The 17,642-nt window shown below is 27.4% G+C and overlaps 1 protein-coding gene across 1 annotated transcript; it reads left to right on the top strand.

Moving 5' to 3' along the window:
* The first annotated feature begins 1,657 nt into the window (after window positions 1-1,657).
* shrb (charged multivesicular body protein shrub) lies at window positions 1,658-11,034 on the top strand. Its single transcript, XM_016057327.4, has 6 exons — window positions 1,658-2,223; window positions 3,874-4,048; window positions 5,277-5,391; window positions 7,807-7,927; window positions 8,836-8,913; window positions 10,326-11,034. The coding sequence occupies exons 1-5, from the start codon at window positions 2,040-2,042 to the stop codon at window positions 8,901-8,903; spliced, it is 663 nt and encodes a 220-aa protein (XP_015912813.1). The 5' UTR covers window positions 1,658-2,039; the 3' UTR covers window positions 8,904-8,913; window positions 10,326-11,034.
* Window positions 11,035-17,642: the final 6,608 nt, after the last annotated feature.

Below are 17,642 nucleotides of genomic sequence, written 5' to 3' on the forward strand. Positions count from 1 at the left end.
ATAGTGACAGCAACCTTTGCCATCAAGTTTAAAATCGTTTCAGATAAACTTAACTATTGTTTGCAATTAGTGTGAAATAATGGTGTATACAAAGATGTTTCACATAAAGTTAAATCTCTCTGTCATAACTATTAAGTTGTATTTGTCAAAAATGTTTTAAATCGAACTTTTAAAATAAGTTCAAATATTAACCCGAAAGTTTAAGATGACACAAGCTAGTCAATAATTCACTTATTTCAGTCATTTTTTAAAAAAATTTTCCAAAAGTTAGATTTAGTAGTATAATTCAAAAAAAAAAAAAGTATACAAAACAACAGTTATAAATAAGTGTTTCAGAAATTTTCAAGTTAGTGTTATAAAAAATAAATATTTATATTACATATAGATCAATAATCATGTAATAAATACCTTGAATTAAAAAATAATTATCATTAAGAAATAGAAATCTTGAAACAAAAAGTAATGAACTAATAAGAAATGTAAATAGAAGTCGATTTTTTTAAAATTTTAATCAGAATCAAAGCTTAAATTAAAAATTTACCAATAACATATAAAATCTTCATATTGTTCAAAATTATCATGTCATAATATAACACTAGAATGTTTATTATATTGTGATTTTCAGAATTTATTTTAGTTAACAATTATGAAAGAAATATAAATGTTAAAAACCTTTGGCATTAAAAGTCTAGTTCTAATAACACAGGCCAATGAACGACCTTAGTCGTTGGGCTCTATTTAAGATCCTTTTACAAAAACTAAACTTTTATATAATATCATCTGTTATTAATCTAAGACATTGATTTGCACGTGTGCTGAAGGAGGTACAGATCAGGATAGATTTCCATATCATCACTACTATGTTGTGGTTATCAAAAATGATTTAATATTATAAAAAGAAATACATACAACACAAATTATAAGCATAATACATTGAAGGCCTAGTTTAACAACTTAGGTCAGTCCCTTTAATGAAACTCATATGATGTATAATATAGTAAAAACTAAAAGCATAATTTGTTATTAAGCTAGGATAATATTCATCGTTCCAGGTCTGATATGGAATATAGAAAGGATATAAGAAAAATTTATGACACAAAAGAAAAGTATTTAACAATCAAATATTGATTGAATTTGTTTATTTTAAAAACAATATACATTGGACAAAAATGTTTATGAATGCATATGAAGCAAAAAATCTTTTACTGATTTTAAAGTTCTATCGCTATTACAAATTTAACAATGCTTTGGATAGTTGTTTGATTTACAAAACGATATGTTTATTGAAAATCACAAGTCAAAATTCTTTCGATGTGAATTTATAAAGTAAATCTAATCACCACACGTATCAAAATTCAGATGAATTCTTAGTCTTGAAAACAAAAACATACTAATATCAGAAATAAAACGTTTATGAATGATATCCATTGCTATAAACAGCATCAAGGCGATTCATCTACAGAATACAATTCCAATAATAATTATTATACTTCAACTTAATACAAGAAAATTTATTTTAAATGATAAAACAAGTTTTTATAACAAATTTATATTAAAATCCATTCAAAAATACAGCAAAATTATGACGATCTCAACAGCAGTATAATAAAGTTTGTAAACAAATAAGGGTAATGACGTCATGCGAACTGACCAAACCGACCAGAAACCTGGTGCACTTCGTGCGTAACTGGTGACACTGGTTTGAATATTGGAACGATCGGTGCAGTGCACTGGTGTAACTGGTTTTAATATTGGAACGGTTGGTGCAGCAAACCAGTGTAACCGGTTACACCGGTGCGAATATTGGAACGTGCCCCTAGTTTCGCTTTTAGTGACAGTTGTTTCTGATTTCACTGTAATTGCATCTCATGTTTTGTACTCATCGCTTATTATGCGATAATCGTTCTTTTTGATTCGTATTGTAATCTGTGTTGTTTTAGGTTGAATTCAGATTATACAATTGTCTTTCTAGCAATATAATTTATACAAATTTTAAACCTATAACTTCTAGTAAATTTTAATAGACATTTTAGAGAATCATGAGTTTTCTTACAAAACTTTTTGGAGGTGGTAAGAGTGGATCTAAGGCTCCAACTCCTGCTGAAGCTATACAAAGGTTGCGAGAAGTTGAAGAAATGTTAATGAAAAAGCAAGAATTTTTAGAACGTAAAGTAGAGCAAGAACTGGCTACTGCTAAAAAGAATGGCACCAAAAATAAAAGGGGTACCACTTTTATTTGCTGTTTATTTTTTCGCTTTTTACCAATTTTTCTCTCTTATCTAGTTGAATGATTTTGTTAAAATACAAATATTTTTTGTCACTTTATCAATGTTTCATTGCAATGCTTCTTGTGTTTCTGAAAAATTTTAGGTATTTGTGATTTCCATTATATATATATTTTTACATATGCACAGTTTTTTTTTTTTGTAATCATAATGTTTTTTTTTTCTTGTGCAAACTGAAACCACCACACTGTTTAGTGAAACTGTCCAATTGTTGTCCTTGGAGTAAATTTTTAAAAATATCGATAGTTGTTTTCCCAGAGTTTAGTACAAATTGACCTTTCACGTTTGCCACATTGTGTTATATTCATTTTTTAAATGTTTCCTGCATGCCATTCCCCAACAGATAAAACCAGCGACTCACACAATGATGCCATGCTTGGAGGGAAGGATAATTGTTCCGCATTCGTGTAATACTATAAAAGAAAATCACAGAAGGTGACAAACTTGAAATAGCTCACAACTACTCACAGACTTATGACGAACCTCCACTGTAGACAAATATTGTTACAGAAATATCCTTGAGGGAAGGAAGGGGATTTTGGAAATCGTGACAAGGGATGGGAAAAGATATCAAAAGGTGTGATCTGATTAACAAAAGAAAGAATATAATTTTAATTAAAATTAAAACATATTAAATCAATAGACAAGGTATTTTTTACAATTAAAAATTTTTCTCTCCTTCAAATTAATTACTAATATTGCCATTATTGTTGTCATGTTCATAAATGACATCAAAACACAATAATTAAAGTTTCAAAATAAAATGTGCAATGACTTTATTATATGTTATATAGTGTGACGAGATTGTTAGGTAACGAGAGGAAGGGGTCAAGAGTATTGAGAAGCTAAATAAAGAGCTGTAATAAATTATCAGATAATTTTATTTTACTCACAAAAATCTTCGATAGTGATGTTCAAACGGTTGTTGTTTTTGTTTTAAGTTGGGGAGAAATTGATTCATATTTTAATTTTTACTAGGAAACTTCCAACTATTGTAATACATAAAAATTAATGTTTTGCTAAATCATCTGGGAAGATTTCCTTGTTAGTATCTATGCATAAATAGTTACCAAGTTTGCAATGACTGCAAACTGAAGAAAAATTACTCAAGAGGAGCAAATCGAAGAATGTACTTTGCTGGCTTTATGGTTTTTAAACTTCCTGGCTTTATGTTTTTTATAAAATTTTGCCAGTTTAAAATCCCTTTGGTGATTGTACTTGTTTAAAACAGGATTCAATATAGAAATATCGTTAGTTTGGAAAATTTTCAAAATTGTGTCTTTATATCCCAAATTTTGAATGACAATTATAGCTATCATTGTTGCTATATTTCACTTATTCACAAGTGTATGAAATGCATTCACATTCAGCACAAGTATGACTTTTGTAATATTTTTGTCGTAATAGTGCTATAATTTTTTATGCAAAAAAAAAAAAAAAAATATTGCAGCAAGTGTTCAAGAAAATAATGGTTTTTAATTTTTTTACACTTTCAGAAAAAAAAAATTTTTTGAAAAAAGGAAAAAAATGCTTATTTGTATTTGTTAGAAGTTTAAAATTGACTTTAATTCTTGATTTGTATTCTTAGTTGCTTTGCAAGCTTTGAAGAGGAAAAAGCGATATGAAAAGCAGCTAGGTCAAATTGATGGAACTTTAACGACTATTGAATATCAGCGTGAGGCTTTAGAAAATGCCAATACAAATACTGAAGTTCTTAAGATTATGGGTTATGCGGCTAAAGCATTGAAAAATGCACATGAAATGTAAGCTTTCTTAGTTATTAACTGCTTGAAAAATTCTCTTTGTTTTCAGTTGCCGTACAATTGAGGCAATTTCGAACAACCTACCAATGTATGGGCATTTAAGTCAACCCCTATTTTTGCTTACAATATTATAGGAAGTTTTCGGTATGTTAGGTATATAAGTCAGCCATTAAAAAAGGAAAATGTAAAAATTTCTAAAATTAATAATGATAAAAAAAAATTATTAAATTAACTGAATTTTCTTGAGTTAAAAATATTGGAAAACTCTTGAATAAATTATATTAATTTTTCTTAATCTTCATTTTTATGCTCTGAACGTAACTTAAAAAATTGTTTCTAAAAAAAAAAACTTTTTATGAAAAGTAAGTAAGTTGCGAGAAAGTGTTAAATTAATTCTATATTACATATAAACAGTTTTTTGAAAGGGTTTAATTGATACAAAATTTTTCATATCACATATCTTAACGCATCTATATTTCTGGAATAACAGATGTCCGACTTTATTGCTAGTTGACCCCCTGAATTTTGAGGGTTTGAGAAGTTGACTTTTGTGCCAGAATATACAATAATCAAAAATTTCTATCAGGAACCATGGTATTTTTCACCTGAAATGTATTTTGGATACTAGTTATAGTACATACTGTCATAAATAGAACAAGTAGCTTTATTTGCAATTAATCATTTTATTTTCTTAAATTCTTATTAAAATTTATTATTTTGCTCATGAGTTTTTGTGAGTAAATATTTATGGTATTTTTGTGCACTCACAGTATAACAGCCCCATGTTGTGTCCATTTACCTTTGAGCAAAAGGGGTTGTTATATTGAGCATTAACTATTAAGAGAATCTCTTAAAAAATTGGAGTATTAGTAATAAAATTGCTCTAGTTAGATATTAAAATTATCAAGGTTCTGGCATTAGATTTTCTAACTTATAGTGGAATTTCAAACTTTCCAAACTTTAGAAGAAATTAAGTTTCTAATCTTTATTATTATTTTATTCGCTTAAATCATGATTTATGTATGAAAATTAATAGTATATGGGCTATAGGTATACACATATGGTAAATAAAAACTTTAAATAAGATTGTTAATAATTTAAATCTTTTCTTATGCTTTTGTTTATTCATAAACTAAAAATTTTCAGGCATTCTTTCCAAATAGTAATGGTTACTCTTTGTCTAATTTTATATCCATTGATATAATTTATTAATTTTGTTTTGTTTTAGGGATGTAGATCAAGTACATGATTTAATGGATGATGTTCAAGAGCAGCAGGAAATTGCAAATGAAATATCTGATGCTATTTCTAACCCTGTTGGATTTGATAAAGATTTTGATGAAGTATTGTTTTATTTAATATTGGTTATTTTTTAGCTAATTAAATTGTCAATTTTAGAAAATAAGAATGACTAAGTAAGGATTTTAGGATTTTTTTTTTAAAAAAAAGTTACAAATTAATACAAATGTAAAAAAGAGTTGTGTGAACTTATAGAAATTTTTAACATATTTTAAGCTAAATTTCTCTTCTACAAAAGATCACATTTTTGCATTTTCTCAGTTTCTATAATTAAGAAATTGGATAAATGTTTAGATTGATATTAATTTATGTTTTAAATTTGTATTGAGTTATTTAGCTGAAACATTATTTTAACCTCTGATCAAAGTCGTAGTTCGAATAGTCATTAAAAAATTTTTTAATCGTGAATGTTTTTCATATCTTTCCCATATTTGTATTAAGTTTTTAAATGCATTTATAGAAATGAGGATTGTTAGACAGTAATTTGAAAATGGTTGGCTTGAATTACTTAAATAATATTTAATTACCATACTTATGTATTATCTCGTCAACCCTTTTCGCAAAGAAAATAAATTTGGAAATGGTTCAATTTTCTTCTCCAATGTAATTATCTCATTTTTGTTCTCATTTTGTTCAATAAGTTGGATTTGTACACAATAACACTTAACAACTTTTTTACTCTAGCAATTGTCCAATCACTAATGAACTTGAGATTAGCCTTTCAATGCACGTTTGTAGTTCCTACATAACAGTTGCTCACCAAAATAAGTGTATGGAAAGTGTTTTTCACTTGTTGCAAGTTTTGAGTGTGCTGCAAAATCTTTCCTGCCTATACTTACGGATTACTATTTCCGTTGTATTTGGAAGCTATTCGTCTCACATTGTGATTATTTTGTTATGTGGATTTGTTACCTGATTAATTATTTGTGTTTTTAAAAAAAAAAGAATTCTTATAAGAATAGTCATTTGAAGACCTTTCATTTCACGACCCAATGATCATCATTTGGAGAAAAAACTTTATAGAACACTTCTTACCTTGTCAGCAATATACCAAGTTCAGAATTTAAACCTCAATCATAATTTGTAATATGAATTTAATCTCGCTGCTTGGACAATACCCTAACACTAATGTATAATAGTCTATGGCTTGAAACAAGAATGGTAATAAACAAGAAAAAAGAAGCCAAATCAGGACTGCCAAAAAATAGAGTTCATTCTAAATCTAGCAACCATGTAACCTTTTTTAACAATACATCTATAAATAACTAAAACAAATTTTCACTTCAAACTTACCAGAAAAGTTATTTATTTTATTAAAACCGAAATTATCTGTTTGAAAATATCAACTTGCAGATTAAGCTGTAGTCAGCAGCTGTATACTTTCTAATCTGAAGTAGAGCAGGTCAAGAACTAAAGATTGTTATTTACGTTTATATTGAAAACACCATCCATACTAAAATATGTTAGTGTTTAAATTAAATGTATGTATAACAGTTTATCTGCCAAAGTAAACTGTAAATAACCAAAATAAAAATAAATTTTAAAGAATTTAAAATCTTTTTAAATAAGAATAATTTTTATTTTAATAAAATGTACTTAATTGAAGTAACACTATTTTTTTTTTTGTTACTTTTCATCATGAAATAACTCTTGCTTTCCCTCACTGTTTATTGCTAAAAATAATCATTTCATTTATTTTGAAAACAACCTTGCATAACAAGTAGTTTAGCTGATTGGCTTATATGTTAACAAAAATATTACATTTATAACATTACAGTTTTTCCATGATTAGAACTATTTTAGTGCTTGCTTTATGAAAGCCATGGTCCACGTCAACTAAACTTGGCATTACATAATCTGTTAAATGTTGTTAGGTGTTTTGTAGGTATGATTTACTGTTTATTAAAATTAATTTGCCATCCACAGTAGCAATAAAAAAATGCATGACATAATTGACATTTTAGAACCAAAAATGTTGTTACGAATAATCTGTAACAATATGAAGTGAAAAGAATTTTTTTTTTATTTTTATAAATATCAAAAATTACTATTATGATAATTTATATTATATTATAATTTTATTTTAATTAAGTAATAAGTACTTAAATCTAAGGTTTGTAAAGCTGCTGGACTGTTTTAAAAATAAAATCAACTTAGATGTTTATTTATTTCTTTTCATATGGTTTATAGTTTCTTATGGGATAAAAAAATAAAATTTTAAGAAAAATTATTTTGTGAAACTGCCCTTTTTCCTAAAGTTGAACTTGTGAAGGTACCGCTAAACGGTAGTAAATTTGACCTGGATACTGCCATATTATTTTAATTTAAATGAAATATAAATTTAAGAAAAGTAAGTAGCTAGAACTTTTTATGTCTGTAATTGTACAAAAAAAGTTTTAGTGCTGTGTAGACTACTGTGAATAACTTACAAAACCTTTATGTTAAATATTTTATTTTAGGATGAGCTAGCTAGAGAGCTAGAAGAATTAGAACAAGAAGAATTAGACAGAGATCTACTTGCTGTTGGTCCATCTACTACTGAATTACCTGAAGTACCAACAGCTGAACCTGCACGTCCAGGTAACTCTTTATTGCCTTTTTGAACTAAGATTGATATGGTTTACATTTTATTATTCAATTTGTAAAAGTTATGCAGACAATTCAGCAATCATGGGAACAATTAATATGACAACTACCCTATACTGAGTTACATCTAAAGGTATCTCTTTTTTAAGGCTGTTCTATCATAATTCTTGAATAATAAATCAATTGTTTAAAAAAGCAATACAATTTTGTACTAGTTGTATTGTAAATATAGCAAACTATTAATGTACTATAGTTTGTATACATAAAATAATGCTCCATATTTTGTATAATTGGTTTCCTAAAATTGTCTGACAATTTAAATCGATCAACAAAAGTGGTAGGAGATAAGAATATGCAGATTGCTGCTTACAGCTTTATAAACTGTGTATTTATTTTCTTGAAATTTCCTTCATAGTTTTAATTTTTATCAATAGAATGCTACTGATGACTAAAAATGAAATAAAACTATATTTTCCTCTGCATGTTAAACCATTATTTCTACTGAAACATTTGCAAGGGCTTCTGCTGAATTTGTCCTCAGGCCTTACCATATTGTTATATATACAGTGGAACCTGAGTAAAGTGACCATTTTCTACAAGTTTTATTTAGCGTCTTCATTAAGGACCACCTCTATATGGTGACCATTTGACTTGGTCCCGAGGGTGGTCAATTTAGACAGGTTCCACTGTATATATAATTATTATTATTTATTTATTTATTTTTTTAAATTGGAGGGCCATCAAATTACAAAATTAAGCTATTTTTTATCTTCGATAAAAATATATACTTTCCTTTTAACATTTCGGCTATATTCAAATTCCTACTTTTTCCAAATCTTTGAAATTCTCTTTTTACTTCTTTTATAATTTATTCTTGACTTCTTTTTTTAAATGTTTTCCAGCAAAAGCAAAGCAACCTGTTGAGGAAGAAGATGAAGATATGAAAGAATTAGCTGCTTGGGCTTCATAATTTTCCTTGAGTAAGAGTTAATTTTAATTTATATTAGTGTTGTTTGTTTAATTATATTTTTAAAAAAACTTCTATGAATTGGAAGTGTTTATAATAAGTAGTAAGCATTAATGATAGTGTCTTTAATTTTTTTACCAGGATGTAACATTAGAAACATGTTACAAGTAAAAGTTATTAATGAAACGAATGATGCTTTTGTTGGTTGAATAACAGTATTGGAGTCTTCTATAATTTCAATATTTTTTTCAGTAAATATTATTATTATTTAACTTAATTTTATTAAATAAGCTGTTTAGGTGGAAGTTTCATAACAATCTGGATTTTAAGATATTTGTAGATAATTTAAAATTTTGTGATGGAATGATATTAGAAAACTATCATCTATTATATATTCATAAAACTGGTGCTTGTAATGATTGCAATCATTTACAAAATTATTTCATTTACATAACATTTAATAATGAGAAACCAAATTTATTGCACTGGGAGAAAAATGTGAAAGCATCTGTGAAAAAAACTTTTTAAATAAGAAATATAACATATTATGAATAATTATTTTTAATAGCTTATAATTGCAGTGTTAATCTAGCGTGATAAATGACGTCAATTTCCACGTTATTTATTTCATTATGCCAAATATTAAAAACAAGGCTAATGTCTAAAATTATTAAAACATTAATATTAAAAAAATTTAATGGAAATTTTACCAGTAATGAAAAATCTTAATGTAATACTTCTTAAAGAAAAGATTTGTAATGGCAATTGAAATAATAACTACTGTATGTGTGCAATTATTAACTATTCATTAAATTTTTTTATATGCAGTGATCAATGATGTAACTGTCATCAGTGATCAATAATACAGTGATAATATGCAGTGATCTAAAAGTATAAGTGTTTATTTATCTATTATAAGTATCTTATTTATTTAGGAAAATAAAATATAAATCATATTTAAAAATACGTATTTATAATCTAGGTTGTATAAATTTTAAAAATCTATAAATTAATATGCATTACTTGAAAATAATTTCCTTTTTAAAAAGTCAAATCTGAAAACTTTTAACTTTCTTATAATTTATTAAAAAAATTTTAATTTTAAACTGCTCTTAAAATATTAAAAGCTAAACAATTTTATTAGTCAATTTAGTTTCTTCCCTTTTTTATTTCCATTGTCCTGTAAGAAATAGATTTCTTTCTTAATCAAATCTCAACCTTGCTTACAATTCAGGCTTATTCAAAAGCCTGAATTTTTTTATATGTTTCTTTCATTTCACAAATTTTGCTATGTCTCAGCATATTATTCAGCACAATTTTTAGTTGGCTCTCTAATATATATAAACAACAGCCAAATATTGTGGATGTAATACTAATTTATTAAAGTAATTTTTATGTTGCTAAAACATTATTTTTTTTTTTCAGAACTATCCTATGCGTTTTGTAAAAAGTTGTATTTCAACATGTAAGCCTGTCTCATGAAGATTCTTTATCTGATAAACTGTATATCTTTTGATAATATGTAGTTGCTCCTGAACTATTACATAATGATTAAACAAAAATTGTTTATAAAGAAAATTACATTTTTTCTTAATCAAGTCAAAGTAATGATATTCAATTAAACTAATGGTTTACTCCGAAAAATTGAATTAAAATTGTTTTTGAACTTTCTATAAATGTTGTTTGTGATATGATTTGGATAGTTATATTTCATATGTTTATTTGTTTTAAAATTGTTATATTTGTGTGAGTCTGACTACTTACATATTGTTTTCTATTTTCTGTGCTTTGCAGTATAATTTATATCCATTTATCTAAAAGCTTGGAAAAATGGCAGGGTTATGATTAAAGCTAGCTTGTATATAGATAAGAGACTTCTGTAAAATATAGCTGTACACTTGTGTGTTAATACAAAATAACATTTTAACAGTCCATTAATATGCCATTTATTAATTATATAGACATGTAAGAAGCAACTCTGAAATGTATTTTGGAATTGTAAATTATTTTTTCACTCTTTGCTTTTGTGCCTGTTGAATAGACAAAATCACACCTCTTTTTACTTTCAAATAAAATTAATTAGGCTGTATAAAATTGTATTGAGTATTAATAAATTCTGTATTTTACAAAATAAGCTTCTGGACTAGTTTTTACTTGATAAAATTTATGCTTTAAAAATACATCTATGATGTATAAAAAAGTACAGTTTTTTATTGTACTCATTTACTCATCTGCACCTCTAATGGGGTATTATCTCCTATGTATCTAGGTATTTTTCCAAAAAAAAGCTGAAGATAATGAGATTAACCCTTTGGCTACTAACGGGACTCATTTGTCCCAACAAATGCTTAAAGATTGCTAATGGGGTGAAAAGCATTTAGAAACTTATTGTAATATGTCCCAGTCGTAGAGTTCGAACCAAGTATACGTGTTTCATGTGTTAAATATCCCCTAGATGGCGCTAAAGAAGAGTTTCTTGCGTGAAATAGCATTGTGATTTTGCTCTGGGACAGATATATCCCACTAGTATTCTTCATTGGGACAGATATATCCCACTCGTATTCTTCATTGGGATTGTTATGTCCATTCGTATTTTCTCAAATGAACATAGAAAAAAGAACAAATATGAGTTGTCCAATGTGTAATGTCGGGTTATGCAAAGATTGCTTCACCCTGTATCATATATATCTTCACCCTGTATTAAAAAAAAAGTCCATATAATAAATTTTTCCGGAATGATAGATGTGCTTGTAGTAAGTCGATCACTACAGGTGGGACATATGTATCCCACCATTAAGTACTGCCGGGACATATATGTCCCAGCCTCTAAATTGATAACCGCTTGTCAGATAAATCCCAAATACTACATTTGCCTTATTTTGACCTTTTAAATAATAAATGGGACAAAAATTTGTAGTCAAGGGGTTAAAACGAAGTAATTGGTACATAGAATGAATAGTTAAAAAGATAATCAAATACTGATGTTAAAAAATTTGTGCCTATCGACAAGCTTGATATTACTATCAAAACAAGCAAAGCATTGGATACAATGTTCTACGCTTAATCAAATGGGACCAAAACCAAGTCAATAGGATTAATAGTTTAAAAGATGAGCATTTCAATTCAATTCAGATGAAATTTTTTACGCAAAATTATGCTATAACTTCGGAACGATAAGTTTTATTGACTTTCGACTTAATTTAGTGTAAAAAAAATATGCAAGAAAAAATGTCTCACGTAAATAGTAATATGTCAGATACATAAATAGATTTAAGAACAAAATAGTATTTATCAATGAAACCTTTATGACTTTGGTAACCTCTATACCTATCTAACTTTTGAAATATCCGTCTAATCGATTTTGTTTTTGTATTATTCGATTGAGCATAAGAAATTGCCCAAATGATAACTCATTTCCCCAGATAGGAATTCAATCCATTACAACTTCTGAACCATTATTCCTATCTACTTGATCTTGGTGTCATTCGATTCTCCATTAAACAATACCTCACTTGCTATATGGGAATGTCTTCTCATCTTTATAAATTCAAGATCATTTTAAGGGTGGGGGGGAAACTTCAGGTATCTATGTTGAGTCAAACTACAACGTTTGAAACTATTTCCGTATTCAACTATTTAGTAACTACCCTATGGAGTCTAGAATGTAACAGTTTCCAATTTTTTGAAAAAATTGAACGCGGAGGCTGCATTGCAATACACTGTTATTTTTAAATGAAACATTAACTCAACCTCAGAAAAAAAAATTTAAAATCTTTTTGAAGATCACAATTAAAAATTTCAGAACAATATATCATAAAATTTAGAAAAAAGGGAAGAGGTTGTTTTAACCCTCTGAAAATTATCGAGACTGGTGTACTGAAGAGGAACCAGTATAGGAGGAAAACAGTGTAATAATTCAGAAACAGGGTAATTGAAAAAGATTCTGACCCTGGTTCGGGAAGAGGATTATAATTGTTTTGATTTTCTAAACCATTTTAAGCAATACGTGAATAGTTCAACTAGTCATTTTCAGAAAGTTTTTTGACCTTCCCAGAAAATTTAAATACATTTTAAGACGGAATTTTCGGCTGTATGCAACAATAATATTGGTAATTTTCTTGGTTTTATTTAAGAAATTTGATGCTTCCTTTACCTTGATGTTATCCTGCCAATGTTATTTACTAACAATGAGCGCTACATTTGCTAGTTTTAAGCTTCTAGAAAACATTTCATGTACTTGACAATCAGTTGGAGAAGAAATAATTTCTAGACTTAGTTCTGGGCTTAAAGAAGAGATGAATCTGGACTCATATTTCTTAGCTGAACTATATTTTTTCAACCCATTTCAAAAAATTGTTTTCGATCAGAACCGTGCATCAGGGTGGCCACTCAAATTAGATTTTAAATTTTCCAGATAAAAATCTTAAAATTTCCAGGTTTTTGTTTCTTTTTTCTTATAAAGTGTAGGATGTGTGCAAGAAAAGTGTCTATATTATAAAATATTTTATTCAAAATGTTTTTTTTTTTAACAGATCTTGAAAAAAATTTTTTTTCACAATCTGGCAAGATTTTATATTTATTTTTTGATGTTTTGGTACAAAATTTTGAATCAAAATTCATATTGACCAAAAAAAACTTCTTTTAAAAAATTAAAATATGTTCCAACTAATTTTTGGAGAATTTTATCAAGTTAAAAATACAAAAACATTCCGGAAACATGGAAAAAAATTACCACGAAAGCAGCGGAACAAACCATAAATGGATTCAGCCTAAAGGCAGAATTTAAAAACAGAAGTTAATATCCTAATCCCTTCTTCCACCTCCACCACAATCTTTCCTAAATTGCACAGTCCCATAGCGGTCAAAGGTTTCTACATTCAACCATGGAAGAATTTTATGTGTGCATTCTAGTTCAACACAGCTGTAATGGAGCAAATTTTGATGCAGCAATGTATCGCTAAGTTGATGATATTTCAACTGTTTGGAGATACATTTCCGTCTTAAAAAAAGTGGGTATACTGGATGAAATAATTTAAATTAAGAAAATTAGAAGATATTTTAAATTAGTGAAATTAAAAAAATTATCAAAGAAAAAATTAACAGCTTTTCATTAAAATTCCCTGATTTTTCCAGTATAAAAAAATTCCCTGATAATTCCAGGTGGGTGGCCACCCTGACAATACACAGAACAAATTATAATACCGGCTGTTCAAGGAATTCTAAGAAAAGGTATGCAAAAATCTGAAAACAAAGGTGGTTAAAGTTTAGAATAGGGTGCCTCTTGGACTGAGCACTGAAACTTTCCCATTAGAAAAACTCCATTAAGAAAATTTTTCAGCAAGAACTTAAAAAATTCTCAAAATAAGAGCCTTTTATTGTTCTTTTTTCCCTTTTGCTTTCAATTCTTGACACCTTATACAATCCCATATCAAGCTAAAAATCTAATTTTAAGATCAAATAATCAGTTGGGAGACCATTAAATACAATACACACTTTAATTATTTAATCAAGTTTATTTTTGTAAAATCTTGAAATATTACAAAGGAACATGTGTCATTTTAAAACCTAAATTATAACCATACAAGTCAAATGAAAAATTAGTACTAAATATATATTTTCCTAATATAACTAAGGACATCATAAACAATATGTAACAAATAATTTTGATAGAAGAAACAATTAAAACACAAAAATTACTTTACCGTATACAGTTCTAACAAAAAGTGCTCAAATATGAAAATTATTTTCTTTCCTACTAAGTGCTTATTTTTTAGCTCTAGATACCATAAATATCAGATAGAGGTAACATACTAATTAGAGGTAGGATGGTAATTTTTTTTCCTTCTAAATAAAAATTTATAAAAGGATGAGCCCCTCCATTTCATGAAGTTTAAAATAAGAATTACAGTATATCAATAATGTCATCAGCGTATCATCACAAGCACTTTTTTTTAGTTTGTCCACTTCATAATACATGATATTTACCATTTTGTTGAAGAAATAGATCAAGTGTTAACATACAGGAGTTGCAAGACATATTTTGTTTTATATTAACCAATCATTGTTCTTTTGTAATGGTTTAAATTAACTAGAAAAAATTAATCTTTTGAACAAGGTACATTTATTTGTGTATATGATCTAGCAGTTCTACAGTAAATATTTTATATACAAATAGAACATCTAAGTTTTTTTTTCTCAACTGCTCTGGATACTGCATCAAATTCGTTGCACTTTATGTTATACAAATTATATGTATTCGGGTGTTATTAAATCAAAATACATTATCATTAAACTGAAATGAAAAAGAAAAATACATTTCAAGTTTCATTTTTCACCGCAATATCAAGTTTCCTTAAATTATTAGATGGAAAAATAGAGTACAAAAGATAAGCCTATCTCAGAATTGTACATTAGCAAAACTGCAAACTAATATGTTGCAAATAAATATATTTTTAAAAATGATTACTCTGAACTGTATAAATACTGTTTCTCTGTTTGACTCAGGGTTTCATATACCACGAGCTGTACATTTTCAAACTACAGCATAGAAGAAAAAAACTACCAATTGTAAATAGAATTCTCAATTTACAACTTCAAAAAACCAAATTTGATCAAATTTCCATATCATTCACTTACTGCAGCAATAGGCTGAATGAGACTTGTTCAAGATACGATGTGAGAATATGGGATACCAGTAAGATTACGAAGCTAATAAGCAAAAGCTAATAAACTGACACCAATATAAAATATATATTGGAAAAAGTTATTGCTGCAACTAAAACTCTTTCTTAAAAATTAAAAAAAAATAGATCTCCAGCATTGATTTACACAAATCTTTTACGTTAATGAAAATATTTTAGGATTTTTTTTATCCAAACTATAAAAGAAAATTTTTGAAAGCTATAAATAAAGCTTTAATTTTTAAACTATATATTGTACTAACTAGCTGAAGAGAATTAACAGGACTTTATATCAGATCAATATTTGAAAAATTATTAAATCAATTCACAGGATTTGTTGATTTAAATCATTCCTTTAATCAATTGATTTCTTTAAAAAAATTTCAGATTTAAATATTTACAAAGCATTCTAATATGTGATTGCTGAAATTTCGTTGCATTGATTTTATTTATAATAAATACACTGCTGTCTTGATAAGTTTTAATTATCAAATTTACATAAATACTTAATGCACATTTATAATGATAAATTTAAAAATATTTTAATTCATTAGGATTTTCTGAAATAAAGAAAATGAAAAGGCAGTTTTTTAATACATCCTGCATGCATAAAAAGTAGATATTGAATAGGATTTCTTTAGCAATAAACATGATGGTCATGCAAATCCTACCTCTAAAACAATCTTCAAGACCACATTTTATCTTAATATTGCAAATAGATTTCTTAAAGTATGCATCATAAATTATCATAATATGGCATAAAGAAAAGATGTTGAAAAATAAATGCAAATTGTCTTTTCTTATCATGATGAGTATCAGGGGTCTGTCCATGTCGAATTTACTACCGTTTAGTGTTCCTTCACAAATTCAACTTTAGGAAAAACGGTAGTTTCACAAATTCAATTTTAGGAAAAACGGTAGTTTCACAAAATACTTTTACTTAAAATTTTATTTTTGTATCCCTTAAGAAACGATAAATCCATAATTTTGTGTTGATTTTTAAATATAATTTTTCACAAATCATGTCTAAATTTTCACAAAATAGGTACCTCTCAGAAAAACCTAGACAGACCGCTGAGTATGTTTAATTATTTTATATTAAAACATTCATAAACTTGCAATTATGGCCTAACGCAACAGAAATAAAGTAACAACAAATTTATTTGGTCATTGCAAAAGCTTCTTTAAAAAAATAATGAAGATCTGCAAAATTAATTTTGTGACTTATTTAGCGTCTTTTTTTTCAATTGAAAATGTCACTTTTTATTTCATATTCAAAAATTATGAATGTTGCTATAAACGAATTTTTAATGCATTAATATAGTTTTAAATGTACTTGAAAGGTTTATTTTTAATAACATTTCAATTTTATAAAATTTAACCTATCATAAAAGAGCCGTAGTGGCTTAGGGGATAGAGTGCTCGCCTTCCAACGAGATGAATCGGGTTCGAATATCCTCAGTGGTAGACTAATCATGAGTTCGAGTCCCCTTGCTGTTAGGCTAACTGTGGGAAGTCTTTGTGGTTTTCCTCTCCATGCAATGCAAATGCAGGTTAGTTTCATCAAAAAGTCCTCCACAAAGGCTAATTTCGCTCGATACTTGATCCAGGGATTCTTTGTCTTCCGGATTGGGTTCAAAATTATAAGAATACGGAGCTGAATGTTGGTAGTTGTAAACTGAAAATTCGATTGGCTGTTCAACGACGGTTATTAAAAAATTAAAAGTTTTCAATGCAAGAAATCTGTCAATTCCTCATTTTTTTTTATTAGCCCGAACAAAGCAGTAATCAAGTAACTTTTCAAACATTAAAGAGCAGAATAGGCAGCTTTCCATTTTCAAAAAAATTGTGATTTCCCTTCATAGTGATATTTCATTTGCACAATTATTATTATCAGTAGAAATCTAACCTAACAGTTTTAAATAACTGTTACTAATTTACAAGTTTCTTTCTGTTAATACAATCCAATTCCTTTCTATGTTATTCAACTGTGAAAATGATGCATGGTGGTAAAATTACATACAAGTCCACTAATATCTTTTTTACTGCAAAGTAGTTGAAG

The sequence above is a fragment of the Parasteatoda tepidariorum genome, chromosome 4 (genome assembly GCF_982258835.1).
Source record: "Parasteatoda tepidariorum strain Cologne lab strain chromosome 4, Ptep-v5.0, whole genome shotgun sequence".
Taxonomy (NCBI): domain Eukaryota; kingdom Metazoa; phylum Arthropoda; class Arachnida; order Araneae; family Theridiidae; genus Parasteatoda; species Parasteatoda tepidariorum.

Excerpts from the sequence above, each read along its gene's own strand:
- shrb (XM_016057327.4), top strand. The coding sequence starts at position 2,040 with ATGAGTTTTCTTACAAAACTTTTTGGAGGTGGTAAGAGTGGATCTAAG. Across the intron at positions 2,224-3,873 it reads TGGCACCAAAAATAAAAGGG|TTGCTTTGCAAGCTTTGAAG; the intron begins GTACCACTTTTA and ends TTGTATTCTTAG. Across the intron at positions 4,049-5,276 it reads TTGAAAAATGCACATGAAAT|GGATGTAGATCAAGTACATG; the intron begins GTAAGCTTTCTT and ends GTTTTGTTTTAG.